This window comes from Chrysoperla carnea, chromosome 3 (assembly GCF_905475395.1).
Source record: "Chrysoperla carnea chromosome 3, inChrCarn1.1, whole genome shotgun sequence".
NCBI classification, from domain to species: Eukaryota; Metazoa; Arthropoda; class Insecta; order Neuroptera; family Chrysopidae; genus Chrysoperla; species Chrysoperla carnea.
The window spans coordinates 47834537-47855931 of NC_058339.1; the positions used below are offsets into that span (position 1 = coordinate 47834537).

The window sequence follows — 21395 nt, forward strand, 5'->3', positions numbered from 1 at the left end:
TTCTGTGTCTTGCCTATAAAAATATTAAAAAAATAAAGTATTTATATTTGAATTTATAAAATAACTTTTCTCAGTTAAATATTTCGAAAACTATTGCTTCTACGGAAATTTTGTGCAAAATTTTTATGTATGTATGTAAAATTAACTCACGAACAAATTTTATAATAACTAAAAATGCAAAAAGCCCAATTTTTTACGAGACATTTGAAAAAAACCTATTTTCGCGACCTTTGAGCTTGAATATTTTTTTGTAATGGACTTTTCATGCGTCATTTCTTACATCCAAATAAAGATAATCCCCGTGAAAAAAGTTCACTTGGATTTTTTAAGCAGAAAAACTTTTATTTTCCTGGGTTACAGTGGAGAAGTATCATTTTCATGTGAAATTTGTAAAACAACATTTACTAGAAAAAGTAATTATTTCAACACAATCGAATTCACACCAAAATAAACAGACACTGAGAGGCATTGTATTTAAAATTGTAATTTAATTTTGTAACATTTAATTTTAAGAAATAAAATTTTAAAAATCGATTCAATATAATATTTGTATTCCGTATATTCCTGAATGAAATTCCTCAACAGATTTGTGTATTATTTATGTTTAAAGAGTTGAGTCCGCAAATTTATTTCGTCAGAATGGCCAATTAACACAAAAGTCATATAATATTGTATTGTAGTCCTTTGCGGTGAAACATTTCCAACTTCGTGAAAAAGTTCATTATCCTCACTTTTTGACCTCTCTTTTTGTTGTTTCTTTGAAATCCCTCAGAAAATCGCGGTCCATATGATGAAATGTTTGTTTTTCAGCGCTAGGCAGTAGCAAAAGATGAGCAATATCAATCTGTAAGCCACCTGTTAAATACATTGCATCAAAAACCCCAGTTAACTTAAGTCATTATTCATGACTTTGTAGTTAAAATGACTTAGAAAACCAAATAAAAAGATAAAAAAATTCAAAATATGTTTGCATTTATTTAATTATAATATATAAAATTAAAATGTTTTAACAAAATATTATGTATAATATAAATTAGATCACAATAAACACGCAGAAGTACAACGAAGTAAATAGCTATTTATGTACCCATAAATAATATCTTGTAGGTCTAATAGTACCAATGAGAGTATTTAATTCGCTATATCGTTTAAAAAAAATAATCGTAGAGATTTATAATTCTATTACAAGTCAGTTTTATATTTCGCGTCGTTTGCTTGAGTGTTTATCATTTACTCGTTTTTTTTTAATAATTTATAAAAAATTATTTCTAAAACTATTTACAACAAATTTTAAAGTTGCAGTGATGCTATTATTTGGCATTGCTTATATTGATGTATATATGTTGGGACTGAGAGACATACGTTAGACACTGAAATGTGTAGACACTCTGTGTTACAAAAAATGTACGTCTTATACCATTCTAAGTGTTATATGTGAACTATAATGTTATATGTGAATCACATGTAATGATATAGTAACAACACTTAAAATGATTTAAGTTTTGCTATTATTTTGATTTAGTGGTACACTATGGACATCTTAAACACCCATAAGCGAAGAGTTCACCAGATGAGAACTTATTTTTAATGACTGAACGGTTTGGTCTGCTAAAAATGTACTATGCCATTAACGTTAAAAAATTCTTTACTGCTGCAATTCCATTGACCACTTAATCAATGTAAAAATACACAAAAACGCCGATTCAAAAATCTAAAATGCAATTTTATTCTTTCATAAATACATGAACACATATATTATATTTCAATTATTTTTCAAAACTACAACGTTTTGAAGCATTTTTATCGATAATCTGTCTCAAATGCATTACTTTCATAATTAATTATCGTAACCTTCCAACAGTCTTATTTTGAAACCTAAAACTACATTCATTAGTTTAAGTGAAAAACTAAATATCTATTAGACCATACATTTTCTTTGAATAATTCAAAAGTTACAAAAGAAATTTCGAAATATTAATACCGTTTAATTCGAGTCTACTTCACTAATTTAAACTTAAAATAAATCACTTGTAAGCCGATGTCTTAGTCACGTATTTTAGCACTTATGTCTTTTTGATGTTCAAATTGAAATTTTGATTGCACTTACGAAAATTTTAAAAAACGAAAAAATTCACCCTTGTTATATTATTTGTCCTTTGTCCCGTATTTATTTCTAATAATAAATTGTTTTTAATTTACTCAACAAAAGATGGTTCGAAATGTCCCGAGATCGTGTTTAAAGTCGATTCTAATCGACTCCAAGCAAAACTCCAAGAAATGCTTTTCGAATTTTTAAATAATCATTTATGATTAAAGTGTGATAATCCATAAAAACTATAAATAATTATTAGTGCTATCTTAAAAATAATAATTTTCGGGATACCGGGCAAGGGACATTTCGTGTTTATGAGTGACACACAAAATGATTTTTGCTAAAGTCATATTCTGCCAAAACAAAGTATTTTTGGAATTTTCCGAACCAGTTTTAATAGTGTAAAGTCTTTTTTTATACTATATAAATCACAAAAAAAAATCCTTTGGAAGATAAACAAATTTAAGGTAAAATATCGATAGTACGGTTTAATGTCATGTTTACTACGTATTAGGAAAATTAAGAATGATCACACTGCCGGTAATCTACTTCCAACAGCAGCTATTAATTTTCTTAATTTCGGTGGACGTTTTCGTTTTGGTCGCCCACGTTGTTTAAACCACCGTATTACGAAGTAAATAACAATATATGTGAGACAAAGTAAAACAAATACAACAAGAGTAAAATTCTCTTCATAGTTTTTGGTAACAACTACTGCTTTATTACGCCAACCCCATATCATTCGTTCATCACTATCCAATTGTAATGCACTTGGTATAGCTTCTGAAAATAATAAAAATATTATTTGAAGTAATATAATTTTTTACTGCTTAGATTATACTTAAATTATCTTCTATATTAATTATAAAAAAATTAATTGTATGTAAACTACTGAATATATCGCAATGTGTGTATTTGAAATAATTCACGAAAAATCATAAGCTATTATTATCAACAAGAGGATAATAATAGTATTTTGTAAATAATTGATCGAAATGCAAATTCTATGTGATTTATTAAATCTTTCTTAGGGAATTTTTAACAAATTTATAGTACATTTGCAACTAACTATTTATTTACAATTTTTATAATAAAAATATATTCCAATCGCTCGTTTTTATAAATTTTCGTACTTAAAAATTTTGATTAAACATACTGAACTAATGTAAATAATAACTTTACTTATCGTGCCTCAATTATACATAAGTACCATTGGCATCCGAATCAAAGTTCATTGTAGCACCCCCAGCAGCTTCTTCATCCACTAATGACAATAATTTTTGTGACTTGTACAAATTACTTGGTGCTGATATATTGACAGGAACTGGCTGTGCCCATACCAAATGTGGACATTGTGGTAATGTTCGTGTATTTGTTGTTGAACCCAAATGATTATCTAATACTTTTGAATAACGATACAAACGACTACCATCCATACGTTGTGGTAATTCTACTGACAATGAATTCTTTATTAAAAAATCAGGGTTACTATTTTCTTTGAATACAGATGGTAAATGATTTGTTGATGTATAATCTAAAAATGCAGCTAACATCCAGAAGCATGCTTTACTCAGATGACTATTATCTAAACAATTTGAATCCCCATAAACAATTATACGACCACTCTTCTCATTATTTGTTTCAGTTTGATATAAACCAAGGATCGACACTTCATTTTTATGTTTTTCTTCATTTCCATCAATTATCTAAAAGTATTAATAATTATTATTTATTCAAGTGAAATTATTTTTCTAAGATTTTTTAGCTTTTTAATTAACTTTAATTATAAATTTATGGGAAAAACACATTTTCAAAATTACAACTAAATTATTTATAGTAATTATATGTATTCAAATTCTACAATTCTACACCTTCAATTTTCGTACTCTCTAAAATCTCAGAAAGATCCGATTTCGAAATTTTGAATGAGCTGTATGCTGCTTTCTAAATAGATAAATAGTGTAAAGAGAGTTTTTTTGTTTCAATTTTCTTTAATTAAGATTGATTCGATAAGATATTTGTCTATATATAGTAACGCCATTTTTATTATAATAAAAACGTCAATTACAATGGAAATATTTTGACGGTAAATGAAAATTTTATACATGAGTATAGTACACAAACACAAATAATGAATAAAATAAGTTAATGTTGACTAATAAACAAAAATAAAAAGTGGATGAGTTGAAAAAAATATACTATGTGTTTAGAGTTCGTATGGCGAAGTTGACTAAGACAATTGGCATGAATCCAAAAGCTTTGGGTTCGACTTCTAGTGCGATTGTGTTTTTTAAAATTTGCTTTAATTAAAAAAGAGTGGATAAAAGCACGAGAGTTTTACCTGTAAGCCTTGATCATTTAATGTTTGAGTAATTAAAATTCCATTCGTAGGAAATTGTATAATATGACTTCCAGATGCATAATACATTTCATGATCACCTAACTTAAACGATCCCTCGTACACTTGATCGCCTAATGAAATACCCCATGTCGATAATAAATCATTAATTGCAGGTATATTTGCACCTCCTGTATCTGGCATCCACCATTGTCGTGTATTTTCATCATAAAATTTTACTTTTTTCATAACTGATACATTATACCAATCAGCAAATAATATTACAGATAAACCATTTTCGATATCACGATTTAATTTCACTATTTCTTCAGGAAAATATTCTTCCTCAGGATCAACAATTAATAAAGTACCATATTGTGAAGCATCGAAACATGTAAATGGTGAACCTAAAGTTTATAAACATGTTTTCAATACAGATTATTAATATTACTTATTTATAATTAGAAAATAATCGTATTTTTTATTACAATAAGAACTGAACTGTTTGTGTCATTTTTTAGAAAAAACTACGCAGTTAATCCATACAAATTTTATCTTTATTTACTAAATAAATAAAGTATAAAACTTAATTTAATACTAAATTGTTTCATTTTTCCGAAGTTTACTATAGATAACTTTTTTGATTGAGGAAATAGATATAGCCGAAGGGCAACTTATGGATAAATGTGGGGCTTAAATATAATGAGGGTTATGATTTCAACAGAGGTTAAAGGGCGATTATATATTTGAGAGGGAAGGGGTTTAAAGCAGCGAGCATATAGATATCAATTTTTCGATTAAATATTCGAAAAATCTCTAGGGTTAACTTGTTACTAATTAATAATAATTACTGATTTTAAATCAGTAAGAACGATAGGTATGATATGTCTAAGAGAAAATTTCATTTTTCCCTTCAAAACTAAATATTTCATCATTTTGTAAATTCCAGAGGAGGGGAGCGTAAATCAAATGTTCTGAAGACATGCTTTACCTACTAATAAAATTACTACGGCTTTCAATTTAAAGCATCGCATTAATTTACTAAGAATTATTTATGGTTATAAAAGATTTATAAACAAACCTAAAACTTCTATATAATATCCAGCGTTTCTTAAATATTGATACATATCCTTAAAATTTGTATGTATATGATCACCATTCCAATCCAACGGATCATTCTTGATTTTTAGATTATCACGTGGAAAATAACCGGGTGGATATCTTAAATTATGATATTGATCCCATAAAATACGTTTATGTCGCGGTGGCGTTGGTATTATTTTTACACGTATTGTTATTTCTACTACTGATTGTCGTGGTTCTGTTTCTCCTTCACCGGCTGGTGATTCAACTGTTAATGATACAGAACCACTAGCTAAACCTTCCCATGACATTGCTTCTTTTGTCACACCAATACTAATGGCTAACCATCCTGACCAAGGCCATATTAATTCTGAATGTGTTATAGAAACATCAATATATTCGCCAAATTGTGGTGTATAGGGATGCCATTGTGGTTTTCCTTTCTGTAAGCATAGAAAATAGTGTCGTTAGCGATTCATAGCGTCACAGACAGTAATAATAATAACTAGATCTATATTTTCCTAAAGTCCTAGTATTTTTCGTCTCTAGGAAATTGAGATTCGTTTGCAACAACAGAAATTACAGAATTTTGTCGACTTTGCCAAAACGAAACATTCTACAAAAATAACAAATAACTATTTGTTTTGGAATTTAATAAAATTCGGTATCTGGAGTAATTTTGATTGAAAAAATACAAAAACCGAGCTCAATACATGATTGAGTGCAATGGTAGGAATGAAGAACGATTTCTCGGATCGATTTTAAGTAATGTTTTAGAAACTATTTGTCTACTAATCAAATAAATTGGATTTTTGTAATCACTAATTGATCTAATTATTCTATAAAATTAAAAATCCGAATCAAAATTGTTTAGTTTTTACTTACCACGTGGCCTGACACTCCTAATCCATTCAGTATTGTAACATTCACAATAGTTGCCATACCTCCATAATAAATCGGTTGTGTACAATAAGGCCACATATAGGGACACTCACTCAAATCAATGTAGCTTGGACTTAAACTGACTTGTGGTTTGTATGTTTTTAATATTTGATAAGCTTTTAATAAATCCAATTTTCCGTGTCCTTGTTCAAACATGTTAACACCTGTTAAACAATAAATCGTAATTATTATGAATTTTGGAAAATATCTCAGATCAATAACTTCGTATTTTAAGAGCTATAAGTGTACTCTATACACTCATTACGAACAGATAATCAAGATAAACCATGATAAAATATCGAAAGTTATAGTAAAATAGTCACTAAATAATTCCTTTTAATTCATCAGATATTAGAAAATTTCTATCATCTATATAAGAAAAAAGTACACGTCGAAAATCATGATCAAAAAAAATTTGTATCTACCACTCGCAATGTTTGCTAGAGACGTGCTTTACCTAAACGTGACTTTCATGAATGATGATAACGATTGGTAACGAACTGGATTTACTCTTTCTAGCCTACGTTTTAACATACGTACGTCTATACAACTTACCAGGTAATCGACGAGCAGAAGCCATTAATGCTTGTTTCATGCTTGCTGGATTTATAATATTTTGACGGTGTAAAACCCCACTAGCTAATAAGGTAACAGCACCTGCAACCACTGGAGATGCGACACTAGTGCCTGAAAGTGATCGACATCCACCCTTAATACTCGAACCTCGAACTGCTGAGCCATAAGTGACAATATCAGGCTTAATTCGTCCATAACCATTTGGCAATTCCCATGTGGTCATACCACGCGAAGAAAATTTAGCTATCTGATCCTCAAAGTTAATACCACCCACACCAATAACATCCATTTGATCCGCTGGATTATTTAACGTTCCATACAATGGGCCATCATTACCAATTGCTGATATCATAATAATATTATTCGCTGTCAACTCCCAAACTTTATCCACAAATGGATGATCCATAAAATCCGGTCCACCAATACTCAAGTTTAATACATTTACCTTTTTTAAAATTGCATAATTAAATGCATCTAAAAACCATGAAGTGTACGAAACTTGTTTTTGGGTAAAAACTCGGAAAATATGCAACTCTGAATCAGGTGCAAATCCTAGACATTCTTTTGTGGATGCGATAACACCTGCTACAAATGTCCCATGTCCTAGCCCATCATCTAATGTTTTCTCATTTGTCCAATTTGTCCTCTCTTTAATTTTTTTAAAATGTGGATGTGTTTTTGCTAAACCAGTATCAAATACTGCTACTTTTACACCTTGCCCAGTGATTCCCATTCCCCAAAGTGCATCCGCTTGTAAAATCGAAGTGATTTGTCGTGGTACAGCACGTAACAAACGTCTACCACTGCTTAATTTTTGATTTTCTTTTAATTTACTATTATATGTTAAGCTAGCACGACTTCGACGAATATTTCGCCAAGTATGACATGAAGTACCAACACAATCCGTAAAAGGTTCACTTTCAAATTTTAAACTTCTGTGGACCATTCGTTGAGGTGTTACCCGTTTTATAGATGGATGTTTCGATAGCGCTTCAAGGCCATCATTTTTATCTGTTTCTTCCAAAACAATAACATCGAAATCACTAGGAAAATCACTTGCTGGATTATTACGTTCTACTATTGTCCATTTTTGTACATGTGATCCATTTAAAGCTGCATTTATAAAATTTGCCCTAGTTGCATGTTTATAATAGCCATTAAAAGCAACAATATATTCATTTTGTACTACCTGCGTATTAAAATTGATGCGAACATTTTGTGGGTTCACCGTCAAGTTACACTTGACATGGGAATGATGTGGATCGCTATGGTCATCTTGTTGAAATGTATACGATGTAAATAATAAAAAGAGTATGGTATTTGATAAAAAATAGGTATACATTTTATGATATTTTAAAAATATTTTATGGTCGTTTTATAGCTCCGTAGGTCTTCACATTATCAACAAATATGTTTTTACAATCCAAGTTTTTTTCCTTAATTTTTATCACTACATTATAATTGTATCGATTCATTTCATTTTAACCTTAGAATAAACTAACTTGTTTTTTAAAACTTACAATTAATATAAAAATATTCATTTTTTTTAATTAATTATTTATTTTAAAATAAATACTTTATAATTAATTTTACTACATATGTTTCTGATTTTAAATTTTAAAAACTTTAAGAAAGTTTACTTTAAAATTATGACATGTTGAGCTGAGATAAAAGTGAAAGATTATACAAGAGAAACAAAATGTCTGAATTAAGCATCTCTTAATATCGGCTCAAATAGGTACCGATAAGATTTCTTTTAATTTTTTACTAATTCAATAAATTTTGTGAATTTAATTGAAAATTTATGATTTTATGTAAACAGTTGCAAGGATTTTTAGAAGTTTTTCATTTATTTTGACATTTCTCCACGTGATAAATCGTTCTCTCTCAATTGTTGCGGCTAGTTGTGGTAAAATATATTTTTTAGAGATTAATAGACTTCTAAAATATACAGTTTTGACACACCCTTAATAACGTGATTAGCAGTAGCTTAGCTAGCATACTGCTAGGTAGCACCACATGGTCGTACAATAGGGCTAGACTGCCTTTCTTGGAACTGAATTTGCCATTAATTTAGTTGATTATGTGTTTATGTCAAAATACTGTTGAATTTATGAAATTTTTAGGTCAAAATTTTCTGATTTTCCTCTCTAGAACAAAAATATCTGTTTAGCATCCCACGCCTATTAGTCAAAAGCTCTCTCATGTCCACACTTTCTCCGTATATATATTACCGGATCTCTAATCAATGCGAGAGCTGGAAATTTTGGAGTGTCTACTTTTTCAATGGGTTTGCACAATATTTGATATTAAAACATTTTACACTTAAAAAACGTACATTGCCTTGTTCCTAAAATAAAACAAAATTTAAAACAGAACAAGAAAATGGATATAATTTTGACTTTAAATTGACATATATTCCACTCTTAAGAAAGTTAGTTAGTGTTAAGAAATTGTTTTTATTGGGCAGGAGAGGTAGGTATGTCATACATTTGAGTATCCAGGGACGAAAATTTGTTACGTATAGAAACAATAGGCAACATAATGCAACTTAGAATAAAACGATTTTGCACTTATCGTATTGCAAAAGTTGCTCCGTTTGCTTTGGCCAGTACACTAGCATCAATAAATTAAGGAAAGTTAGTTGAAAGGCATGTAATATTGCATACCAACGCGACAAGCGACGCGCGATTATCGACAAAATACCTATTTTCCAAAGAACAATATGTTTGAATTATTATATTATTGTTAAGTTCATTATTCAATGAGTTGTTCATTTGACTGATCTGTCTCTAAGAACATTTAATTGTTCCATCTTTTCTTGCATGGATTTTGGAGGTCAATGATAATTATATTTCATATGTAAAATTTGTTGTATTTATTTGTTTTCATACAGTGACGTCTGTCAATTGAATTCATGTGAATGAAAAATTCTGTATTAACCTAACAGCTTTAAGTTTTTCTAACTGATTTGCTTACATACACAATTCTTACATAAAGAATTGTAAACTGATAAGTGAAAAACATATTTTGCTTCATTTAATTAACGTAAATTTGGTACATCTTAAATGGGATTATTGTAATATGTCTTCACGCGTTTTAAGAAAACTACAAGGCGATAAGGATTTAACAGAAGAAATATTGTCTGACGTTGAAACTGATATACCTGTGTCAAGTGGTGCTCGGCGAAAGCAATTAAATGTGAACAGATACGATTTGGTAAATATTTTTTGTAAACTTGAACCTTTATAAACGTATGTTATTAATGTTACCGGATTTCAACATTTATACATGAACTAAAAGTATGGTTCATGACCAAAACTATTAGATTGTTATACACTTATTTTCTGAATTAAAAATATTCTTAAAATTCCTCAAGATATTTTTTAACCAACGTTGGAATATATTATAATTTCAATTTTAAATATTGAAGTGATTACACATTTTCTGATATAAGATTAAAAATTTGAATATTACAACTCGAAAAAAAGTTCCATACTGTTAGATTTGGTTTAGTTTGCCGTTTTTAATACTTTGTTATTTTAAAGAATGATTCTTTTTTGTTTCGAGTATTCTATTTTTTATCAAGCAGCTCTGTTTGAATGAGTTTTTTGACAATTTCTCGATACAAAAGCAAATTATAAAATAATTGCCTGTAATGTGATCATGAATAGATATCGAGCAATGTAAAGCCTTCTCCACGTTCTCGAGAAGTATCACAAAGTCGAACGAGGAACGAGAATGTGGAGGTGATATTTGTGGTCTCTCGCCTGCCTTCGCTTCGCCTTGTTCGACTTCCGCTAAAAAATCGTTTTTTATCCGAGCTTAAGGCAACATGAGAGTACAGGTGAACTTCGCCCTCTCATTCTCATGATTACTTATTTAAAACATTGTTGTGTTATTGATAACGGTTAATTTCTAAAAAAAAAAAACGTTTTTCCAACGAACAAAATAATAGTTGCTGTTTTAAAAAAAAAAAAATATATTTTTTTATTGTAATAAACATGAAGATGATTGTAACAGCTATGCGCACAGAGAGCTACCGTAGTGAGTATTTCTTTTCAGATAACTTTGGCAAGTATACTCTTCGATATTTACATGGAGTTTCCATACACAAAATTGCATCGCCTATTTTGCATCCTTAGGGTTGGAATCTTGAAAAATCCCTTCTTAAATGAGCTTTGCATAATCAATGCAATTTACTTCCACGTTTCTATCTTTAATGGTATGACCTGGAGAGTGATTCTATATCGGAACGAATAGAATTGTTAGTGATTTTCAAGGTCATAAAATATGAATATAATTTCAACACCCACAAAAAAATTTGATATGGATATTATAATTTTAGTTTAAACAAGTAGCTGGATTTCCTATCTTGGATCTGCGTTGAGAAGAAGACTTATTAATTTGACCGCTGCAATGACTTATCCTATAGATTCATACAAAGTAAAACTTTAAAAAAATTTAACTTTTATCCAAATCAAAAACAAATATAATGTTTTTAGTTTTTAGTAACAAAATCTAACCTTTTTCGAATTTTTTGAATTTTGTCGATTTGCTTTTTTAAATTTAATACAAAGAAGAGCCTAAAAGTATTTTGTTCTGGAATTCTGTTGTATGAAATTGTCTAGCCTGTTTTTTCTTGCCCACACGATATCTTCCTTATTTCTTTCAAATTCCGTGATTTACCCCTCATTTTCAAGCTTACCATGCTGGCTACTGACGAAAAATAGACTCACGGTCTAAAAATGTACCTCTTAGGAAAAAACAGGCTAGGCAATACCATATCTGTAAAAAAATTGCCGGTAAATAAAAACAGTGTAATTTACTATCTATGTTTACCACCGTAGCCAAGGATATCGCAGTGCATACTACATTTTAGCTGCGAGTATGACTGATAAAAACTTGATAAAAACGCAATCACGTTAAATCAGTTATCTATAATTTGTTTGAACTGTCCGATATTTTGAACATTATATTTCAGTTAAATCAACAATCACATTCAGAAAGTGAAGTAAAAGAAGATGATAATGAAACTGAAGCAGCAACGCCAGCAAACACTGAAGATCCACAAGAATCGACTAAACGAAAGAAAAAAAAGAAAAAGAAGAAGTCTGGTAAATCGATGAGTACAAGGCGAAGTAGTGAGGACAATGTGGAAATTGATGAAGTGGAACGATCTGTACGTGAAGTAAATAAGTTGTTAGGTGAAACAGATGGTGGTGGAGGTGGTGCTGGTCATTCTTCCGCCAAAGATATGGATAAAGCACAAATTGTACGCAAGGGTATTTTAAATATACAACATCGTAATTTAAATTCAAATAATGAATTGAAGAGGATATTTGGTTCGAGAATCTTTCAAACGGAACAAAAGTAAGAACAATTTTTTTTCTCGTTATATATATACTATTCGTAATACTAATTAACTTTCCACTCAGAAGTTCTTATAATGGATCCGAAAATCCAAATCAAAATATTTTTACATTTCATAGTCAGGACAATATATTAACATTTCTTTTAAATTGATGAGTGAAAGGTAAACGATCACGTATTTGCGCCAATCTTTGCGTAATAACATCAAGGTGTTCTAAAAGATTGACAGAAGCGACGCCTAGAATTGTATATGTGAATTGTATTGTCTTTACATATGTGAATTGTATTAATTTTGGTCTCGTTTGCAAACTTTAAAAATATTTATTAGTATACCTATGATATTGAAACAAATTAACCCTGTAAATTGCTATTTTCACTTATTTTGATAGTATAATATTGATTTTAATTGAATTTGGTTATGTTTCAGTAAAAGGCGTGGGCGAGGTCGAGTACATTTAAAAACTACATGGCTGGTGACAGCAAAAGACAATTGGCCACAAGTTGGCAAACCTGGTCTCTCAATGAGTCTTGTAGAAAATAAAAAAAATATTTTAACATTCACATATGAGCATAATTTTAATTATCAATTAACACAAATGAAATTTTTAGAAGCTGTAGAAAGTTTAAATCCAGATAATATTGTTGCAATTATCAATGATCATCCATATCATGTAGATACACTTATACAACTTTCAGATTTATGCAAGATGAGTGATGATTTAGCAATGGCTGCGGAACTTATCGAACGTGCACTATTTTGTTTAGAATGTGCATTTCATCCATTGTTTAATATTGCTCAGGGTAATTGTCGATTAGATTATCGTCGTCAAGAAAACAGGTATACATTTTTTTGTTACAATTTTACAAAAAATCCAATGTAACTAACTGACAGCTGAAAAACTTCTGCTTACTCACATTTTCAATATATGAATCAGAAAACACATTGTCGGTCTATAGTTAATATAAGTTTGTAGATTAGATTAACTTGAAGGACTCGATCATAGAGACCACACCAGGAGACAAAACTTCATGTAACTAAATAGCTGTCACAAATAAGATGTCAGTAGGTGCAAAAGGAACACTAGCGACGCTAGTGGTACAAATAACTTCTGACACTTCGTTGTCAAATTTTACCAATTTTACCGCCCTGCTTGAGTGCGATCTCGTTCTGTAATCTCGATGGGCTCGATCATTAGTGTCGACACTTAATTTGAAGACTTTAGCACATTGTACATTACAACACTTTTAAACACTGTTTTCAGTTGCAGACATTAACACGTCCGATATTCTATTGTTTTTTAAAGCCTCTGAAAAATTGTATCAAATCACAATGGTACTAAGAAGGCCGGTTAACAATAAGATTCAAAAATTGTTTCGCAAAATATTCAATTTTCAAGTAAAAATTCATATCTACTGCTTTTTGAACAAAACCATCTGGCAATCTCGAATATGTGTAAAGCCGAAGAGAATCTTTAATACTAAAAACTATGCTCTTATAAAGATAATAAAAATAAATAAAAGTTTTTGTTTTCAGGGCATTATTCATAGCATTATTTAAACATTTGATTTTTGTGGGTGATAGAGCATGCTATCGCACTGCATTAGAATTTTGTAAGTTACTATTATCATTGGATCCAGAAGGGGATCCATTAGGTATAATATTAGCAATTGATTTTTATGCATTACGTGCACGAGAATACAAATGGCTTTTACAATTATTTGAAGAATGGGAAAATTGGAAAAATTTATCACAATTGCCAAATTTTGCCTTTTCCATTGCGATTACACATTATTATTTAACAATTGATAGAGACAAAGATTTAACAGCTGCAAATCAATTATTACAAAATGCTTTAATTACATTTCCTGGTGTATTAATGCCATTACTTGAAAAGTGTTGCGTGCAACCGGATTCAAGAGTCTCATCACATTCATTTTTTGGGCCTGAAAGTCAAAATAGGTAAATTTTTTTCATAATTTATTTGTATTTAAAATAATTCGGCTATTGTTTGTGTTGTTAAATACTTATAGAAACATAAAATCTTTCTTAAAATACAATTTAAATTATAATATTTAAGATAGGCTTATTTTAAGAATATACTAAAAACAAATACATTCAGAAAAAATTAGCGTGTGAAAAATGATTATGTTTACTAACGATTTGTTTTTTTGTAGCCAAACGTCTGGATTAACTCAATTGATAAGATTGTACGTATGCCGTGGTCACCATATATGGAAGGAAGGCAATTTATTAACATGGCTAGAGGAAAACGTTAATAAGGTTTTAGATCGTGTGGATGCAAATGATCCATTTGTGAAAGAATGTGCTGCTCGCCGTGCTACACGATATGTTGGTACACCACGAAACATATTGCGACACATTTTACTATCTGATTTTAAAGAGGTTACGGCATCTATACAAACTGACACACAAGGACCGGTTCTAAGTTTTGATCCGTTACCACCACCAGATTCAATAAATTTGTATACAAGACCGCGGGGAGCTCGAGTATATCATAATTCAAGTGCTATGAGCATGTTCTTTCAGTCGTTGTTACCGAATTTTAATATAAATGAACCAGCAAGCCCTGCGAATGATCAAGGGTAATTTATAAATTTTTTTTAAATTAAAACAAATATTGTGTACCAAGTGACGATCTTCCCAGTCTTAAGCTGAGAAAATAATTAATTTATTATACTTAAGCAAACTGAATGTAAACCGTATCGTTCTTAAAATATTTGCTTAAACTACCCCTAACTTATGTCCAATATACCACATATTTATTACTAAACAACTCAACTTATGAAGGACAAGAACTTTCTGAAATTATTAAGACTAGTAGTCTTTGATAAGTATGCCAAAAGTCTCCGTAGGCACAAAATCTTAAAATTTCAGATTTTTGAGTTATGGCCAAGGGAAGATTTTTATCATTTATTAAAATAATAGAAGCCTATAATTTTATTTTTAAAGATTTATATATGTATATATATAAAAAAAAAAAAAACTCTTAACAATAGAGCGAATGAAAAACAAATTTTAATAAAAGTGGCGAATGAACATTTTAATTTTTGTTTAGAAGAAGGATGTGTTCGAACTTTTATCTCCCTTATCTCAAAACCCTAAGTTTTTAGAATTTATAGTTTAAGAAGTTTGACCGACAGTTATTTTCATTAAGGATCGAGCCCTTTTAAGAATTTGTTTTTCATCAAAATATGCTACACAACCTATATGTAATTAATTTTCTATTATGTTATTATAGAGGTGTAATTCAAGAGGTTGGTGCAGAAGATTTAGGTGAAGCTGGTGCTAGTGGGGTGGATTTAAGACGTAGTGTAACATCTTTATTGGATGCTATGCGAGATTTATTAAGTAATATCCGGTTACCTGATGGCCCAAATGATGCTGATGTAGATGATGATGATGAATCAGAGACAGACGAAGAAATGAACAATTATTTAACATAAATATCAACAAATTGATGTATGAAAAAATATATACCTACTATAGCAATCCATTTAAAAAAACCTGTAAAAATGTTATGTTGCAAAAATTAATATTTTAATTTATATTGAAAAAAAGATCGTGTGTATCCCTAATTAATCATATTATCTATCGAAAAAATGAATAAAAACCTCTAAAAATAATTCGTTTAGTTTTTTATTAAAACGCAAATATGAAAAGAAATTGCTATTTCAGTAGTTTTTGGACATTTTCGTGGTAAGGAGCGCTCTATACGAATGTCATAATTTGATTCAATTACAAGAAATTCCGGGCTTTTTTAGATATCCCAACCTTGAAAAGAACAAACTACGTTTTTAAAGCACACAATTTAATTTAATTGATTCAATATTTTAATTCTTCTTTCAAATAACTTATATTTAACAAAATTATAAATTCGAATCAGTTAAATTGTACGGGGTTGTACTACTGGGCTCGAAAAAACACTTTGAAGCTCCCAAAAGTTTAATTGTCAAGCAGCATAATATACTTCCATATTTACTTGACAAACAGCGATTGAACTAGAAGTTCTTGAATTATAAGCTGGAGATAAAAGAAACTTCAGAATATCACCCTTTGTTTACGATTTTAGTCGATATCTTAAAAAACACTCGCAATATTTGTATTTTCTGGGTAATAATATTTTTAGGAAATCATCTTTATTAGAATCAAAGACCAATATTTTAAAAGAAATTACGGGATATCACCCCTTGAATACGAAGAATTATAAAATCAGGTTCATTTAACGATTATGTTAATAATTTTTGAGATATCGCTGAATTCTGAACGAAAAGATTTTCTTTCGGAGCGATTATGGTAATTTTTGAATAATTCGAATAAAATTATCATTTTGCATAAATTTAAATGCATTAATTTGCAAATCTTCCCTTGAACATAATTTTAGTCGATATGTCAGAAACTACATGTCCAATCCTCGAAGGCATTCAATACGCCATAATTTGATACAGGCTCAAAATAAAATTTTAATTTTTATAATAAATGTTTATTAAAATAAGTTATTATTTACAAAATGTTATAACAAAAATCGCTTAAGTGAGTTAACAATAAATCTACTGTATAATTATACTATGGTCGTGCAGCTCCTGGTGCTTTTCTGTATTGTGTAAAATGATCTAAGTATTGTTGTATTGTGTCTATGGGTTGATAAATTTCATTCATTCGTGATTGTAAATAAGGTGATGGTGTACTAGGGACTGAAGATCCCAAAAATCCTTGTAAAAATTCCCTCATCAACTCCCAACAATTTGAAGGTACCACACACGGTCTATATTCAACTTCAACCAATATTCCTTTATAATTTGAGCTTACATTAACGGTACCAAGCTTAACACAAAAATCGCCAATTTCAAAACGAGGTCCTTTTGCTTCAATTTTAATTAATTTTTTTGGTGTATACATTCCAGTCATTTTCATCATAATTAAATCAAATAATCCATCAGCAACTAGCGGTATTGTTTTGGTGCCTGTTTCCAATATACTAAAAACAGACGCCGGTTGTTCTGAATTATGTAAAACATGAACAGTTCGTTGAGGTCCTAACTGAGGCACAGAAGTATATGTTTCACAATCTACTAAAAATTGTCCAGATTGTAATGCACCAAGTGCCACTATTCGTTTTGTTAAAAATTCTATTATTTGTGGCCCCGTTCTATTTTCCATGGGTGGAAATTGTTGTAAAACTGTTACACCCATTTTTATATAAATGATAAAAATATATTATGCAGACTTATATAAACGAATAAAATTCAATTTTTCATTCATAAAAACCAAACATTACTGTTTACTTTTTTTCTTATTAGTTTACATTCGCCATACTTGTATTGACAATAGAAGGGTTGCGTTCAAAACCACAAAGTTATGAAGAGAGGGTTCTTAATATCTTAATGTTAAATATGCAAAGCTCTTTAATGAAAATGAAAAAAAAACTGTGTACTGGCTTTTATGAAAAGGTAAAGTAACAGAATACACTGATGAATACAAAAAACCACAGAAAATTGAATGTGTTTTTATGTATTTAACACTTTGTTAAGCAAAATCTAATGTTTCTAACATTTTCCTTACATTTACTTTTTTGTATATTTGTTTACTTAAATCTTTCTAAATTTGGATTAAATTGACGCTAAAGATTTTTTTCAACATGTCTGCAAAACTGTTCCAATCGTAGAAAGATGGTCTCTATATTTTGGTCGCATACTCGCTAGGTGTAAACAGAACATATGAGCATACTACAATTTGTTTTTACGATGACTTTAAGAATGTATCCCAATTTTCCGGTTGTCGATAAATGTCAAGTACACTTTTTGACAGGTTATGCGAAAAATAAATATATATTATCAAATAAATGTTTTTATTTTAAATGAAAACTTAATTATTTTAAATGAATACTTAATTATTAATAATATCATTTTTTGAGGATATTATAAAAATTCAACCAAATTATTGAGCCGATGACTTAACATGATCTTATGATTTATATAAATTAAGCATAAAATTTTTATATTGTGCCGTGCTTTTAATATTTCCGTAGGTAATTAAAACATGTATTTATCATGAATTACATAATTAACTTAATTTGAATGCTTCCTCAATTTTCAAACCTAATTTTCATAGTTGCTACATATGCATTTAATGCATACTCATGCGCATAAATATTTTTTCATTTTATGCATTTTATAAAATATCCATGCTATGTGATAGTTGTTCCGATAAATATTTTTGTGTGCATTTATTTATTAAAAATGGAATAAAATGTGTTAATTTTTTATAATCAGGTAAGTTTTGGTATATAATGTATTGCATTTGTTAAAAAAATTATATTTCAACGATATGGAACTACTTAAAATTTAAACAATACTATCGACTTCGATTTTATAGTTACACAGATACTGTTAGATAAAATTAGATTGCTAACTGCCCGAAAAGTTGTAAAATCTGTGTAACCTCTACAATTCATAGTATAGTGTTATATTTACAATATCCAATGCGATATGAGTGCCTATCAAATGTTCAAAGAAATTAGTAAAAAGACAGTATAATTCGTAAAATAATCTTTCTTATATTTAGAAGTATTATGCAAAATATAAAAGTGCATTTAAAATATACTATAATCATATTATATCCACCCTTGTACGATATAATGATCACTATTATCCCTATATCATGTATTTGTACTTATCTGAGGAGCTACCTGCTGGCTGCATGTTTATGACAATTGACAAGCTGTCAAAAATTGTAAACATAATTTTGTTTACAATTCAATCTGATAAAACAACTGTTAAAATCGTATAGGAAATAAAAATAAATCGACTTATTAACCGTTAGTGAAAAAAAAATTGATACCAAAATGTAAATTAACAGGTTGTTGTTCACATAAAAAAAATTCTAGACCTCCCTCCTCTTATAAAAAATTTAAAATTTATAAAAAACGAATAACCCGAGACAAAAATTAAGATAAAATTTGCAACGAATTACGAATCACGTTTTCTAGAAAGCACCCCCCCCCCCTACGCCACACTTCATCATGTAAAGCAACATCTTCCTTTATTATTATTATTATGAATAGCCCCAAAGTCCTAATGACTATAATTTGTTTATGTATAATATGGATAAGTATGATGTTTAGGACTTTGTAAGAGACTGTTATTTTGGCGGCTATGATCTGTAACATATCAATGTTTCAGAAAAATTACAAAAACATATTTTTTAAAAGAAAGGGAAAAGCGCATATCTCAGAAATCCGAATTTAAGCATATGTAACTCAAAAAAATGATCGTTAAGAGTCCATACAGGTTTTTTTCCGCATGTTAAAAGCTGTAAAATTTAAGAAAAATTAACTAACAATTTATTGAGGTTTTAACTTTAATTTAATTTTTTTTAAATTTCTACCGACTAGTTTTGTAGAAATCTATGAAAACATATCATCCATCTACCGTTTTCCCGTGAGACCAATGTTAAGTATGTCTACTTTTGAAGTCATTTATTTATTTAAATAATCGGGCAACCCCTTCCGTAAAATTTTCAGAATTGATTTAGACTTTAAAAAAATCAAGCCTTCCTTCCAAAATTATTCTGGCGCTCGTACAACCTTAATTGTTCATACACTAATGCATATTGATCAAATCCTTAATGGTGTTACGTTGTATACGGACTACGGTCCCATTCGACTCGATGTATGTAAATAGTGTTAATTTCAAAGACATGGCAAACAACTTGGGTCGTAAAAGGTAACAATATTATATTTGGGAGGCTATTTGCATACGTAATTTAGCATTATTTTTATTTTGGCTTTTTATTTGACAGTGTTATGAGATAAAGTTTATGATTAACCTTTTAGCACAGCATATAGATTTTGATTCATGCGTAAAGGTGAAGAAATCAAGTAATAAAACTTGACCATGTAATAAGTCACATGCTTTTTGCCCTAATAAATGTCCTTTACGTGCTAATAAAAATAATATAATAATCAATATTTTACATATTTATAAGTGTCACAGATTTTTACAATAATTATGTAGATGAAAACAATTATTATTGAATTTAATCAACTATTACTTTTTTAAATTATAACTAAATAATTCATGGTCATTAGGGTTCCGTAATCCGTAATAAAAATAATGGAATGTCATCATGGTCTTTGGATATAAACTGCCATACATTTATTTATTTATATGAAGGAAAATTTTTTTAACACAAAATTTTACTAAAATTTTAAGCAGCTGTATGTCTGCGAAAAATCATCGATTTTTGGAACAACTATATCTCATTTGAAAATTTGTATTTTCTAGTTTTGATATCTATTGCTCAAAAATTTTTAGCACCCCTGGCCGCTTTGTACGGAGAGTTGAAAGGGTGAGAAATGTAATCCCTTAATTTTATATAAAGTTTAGAAGCGTACCAAAATTAAAAAATTTCTTTACAACAAATTTTTTAAGACCACTCGAAAGCTTGTTTATTTTTCTTGAAAATAAGCTGAAAAAAGTTCCCGCACGATCTTTTTGGACCAAGCTATTCGCTTTCCAAGTAAAATTGACACTTCTGGATTTAAAATTCTGTATCATCTGCAATAATCATAACACTGAAATTTTTCCGATATCATTCGAAAACTGAAACTGTCTTATTTTAAGCCCTGGCATATTGAATTGTAAAAAATTTTGCCACTTTCCCAGTTTTTCTTTTTAAACCAAGTCAAAAACAGAATTTTGCATGATTTCTTTGAAATCATTTCTTACAAAATTGGTCTGTAAATCACTTATTTTTTTAAATTTAATGACAAAAAACTGCTACAGAGCATTGAAATCTTCTTGGAATACTTCAGTCAAATTTTTTGGTTATCATTTTTGTTTTTTAATATTCCAATCCATCCCTGGAAATTTCTGGGGAATCTTAAACGTTCTTCAAATTATAGTAACTAAGGATATTTTGAAGACGCCAGATATTCTTGAAACGGTCGGATTTTTGTTATATTGATAGTG

The 21395-nt window shown here is 29.4% G+C and overlaps 3 protein-coding genes across 5 annotated transcripts; 1 reads left to right on the top strand and 2 right to left on the bottom strand.

The window, feature by feature from the left end:
• Positions 1-1822: 1822 nt before the first annotated feature.
• Positions 1823-8527, bottom strand: LOC123296694 (membrane-bound transcription factor site-1 protease). Of its 3 annotated transcripts, none has more exons than XM_044878283.1 (6): positions 7011-8527; positions 6399-6619; positions 5512-5956; positions 4434-4837; positions 3303-3798; positions 1823-2875 (listed from the first exon to the last, which is right to left on the bottom strand). In XM_044878283.1, exons 1-6 carry the CDS (start codon positions 8371-8373, stop codon positions 2622-2624), a joined length of 3183 nt encoding a protein of 1060 aa, XP_044734218.1. In that variant the 5' UTR covers positions 8374-8527; the 3' UTR covers positions 1823-2621. The 3 variants fall into 3 exon arrangements, with proteins under 3 accessions (XP_044734218.1, XP_044734219.1, XP_044734220.1); XM_044878284.1 differs by having other exon boundaries at positions 2745-2875; positions 3284-3798; XM_044878285.1 differs by having other exon boundaries at positions 2813-2875; positions 3275-3798.
• A 1391-nt stretch (positions 8528-9918) lies between these two features.
• LOC123296695 (transcription factor 25) lies at positions 9919-16049 on the top strand. The gene is made up of 6 exons (XM_044878286.1): positions 9919-10250; positions 12016-12404; positions 12832-13242; positions 13939-14364; positions 14580-15008; positions 15665-16049. Exons 1-6 carry the CDS (start codon positions 10116-10118, stop codon positions 15867-15869), a joined length of 1995 nt encoding a protein of 664 aa, XP_044734221.1. The 5' UTR covers positions 9919-10115; the 3' UTR covers positions 15870-16049.
• A 904-nt stretch (positions 16050-16953) lies between these two features.
• Positions 16954-17727, bottom strand: LOC123295652 (mediator of RNA polymerase II transcription subunit 20). The gene has a single exon (XM_044877070.1). The coding sequence runs from the start codon at positions 17614-17616 to the stop codon at positions 16990-16992; it is 627 nt and encodes a 208-aa protein (XP_044733005.1). The 5' UTR covers positions 17617-17727; the 3' UTR covers positions 16954-16989.
• Between the last annotated feature and the right edge of the window lie 3668 nt (positions 17728-21395).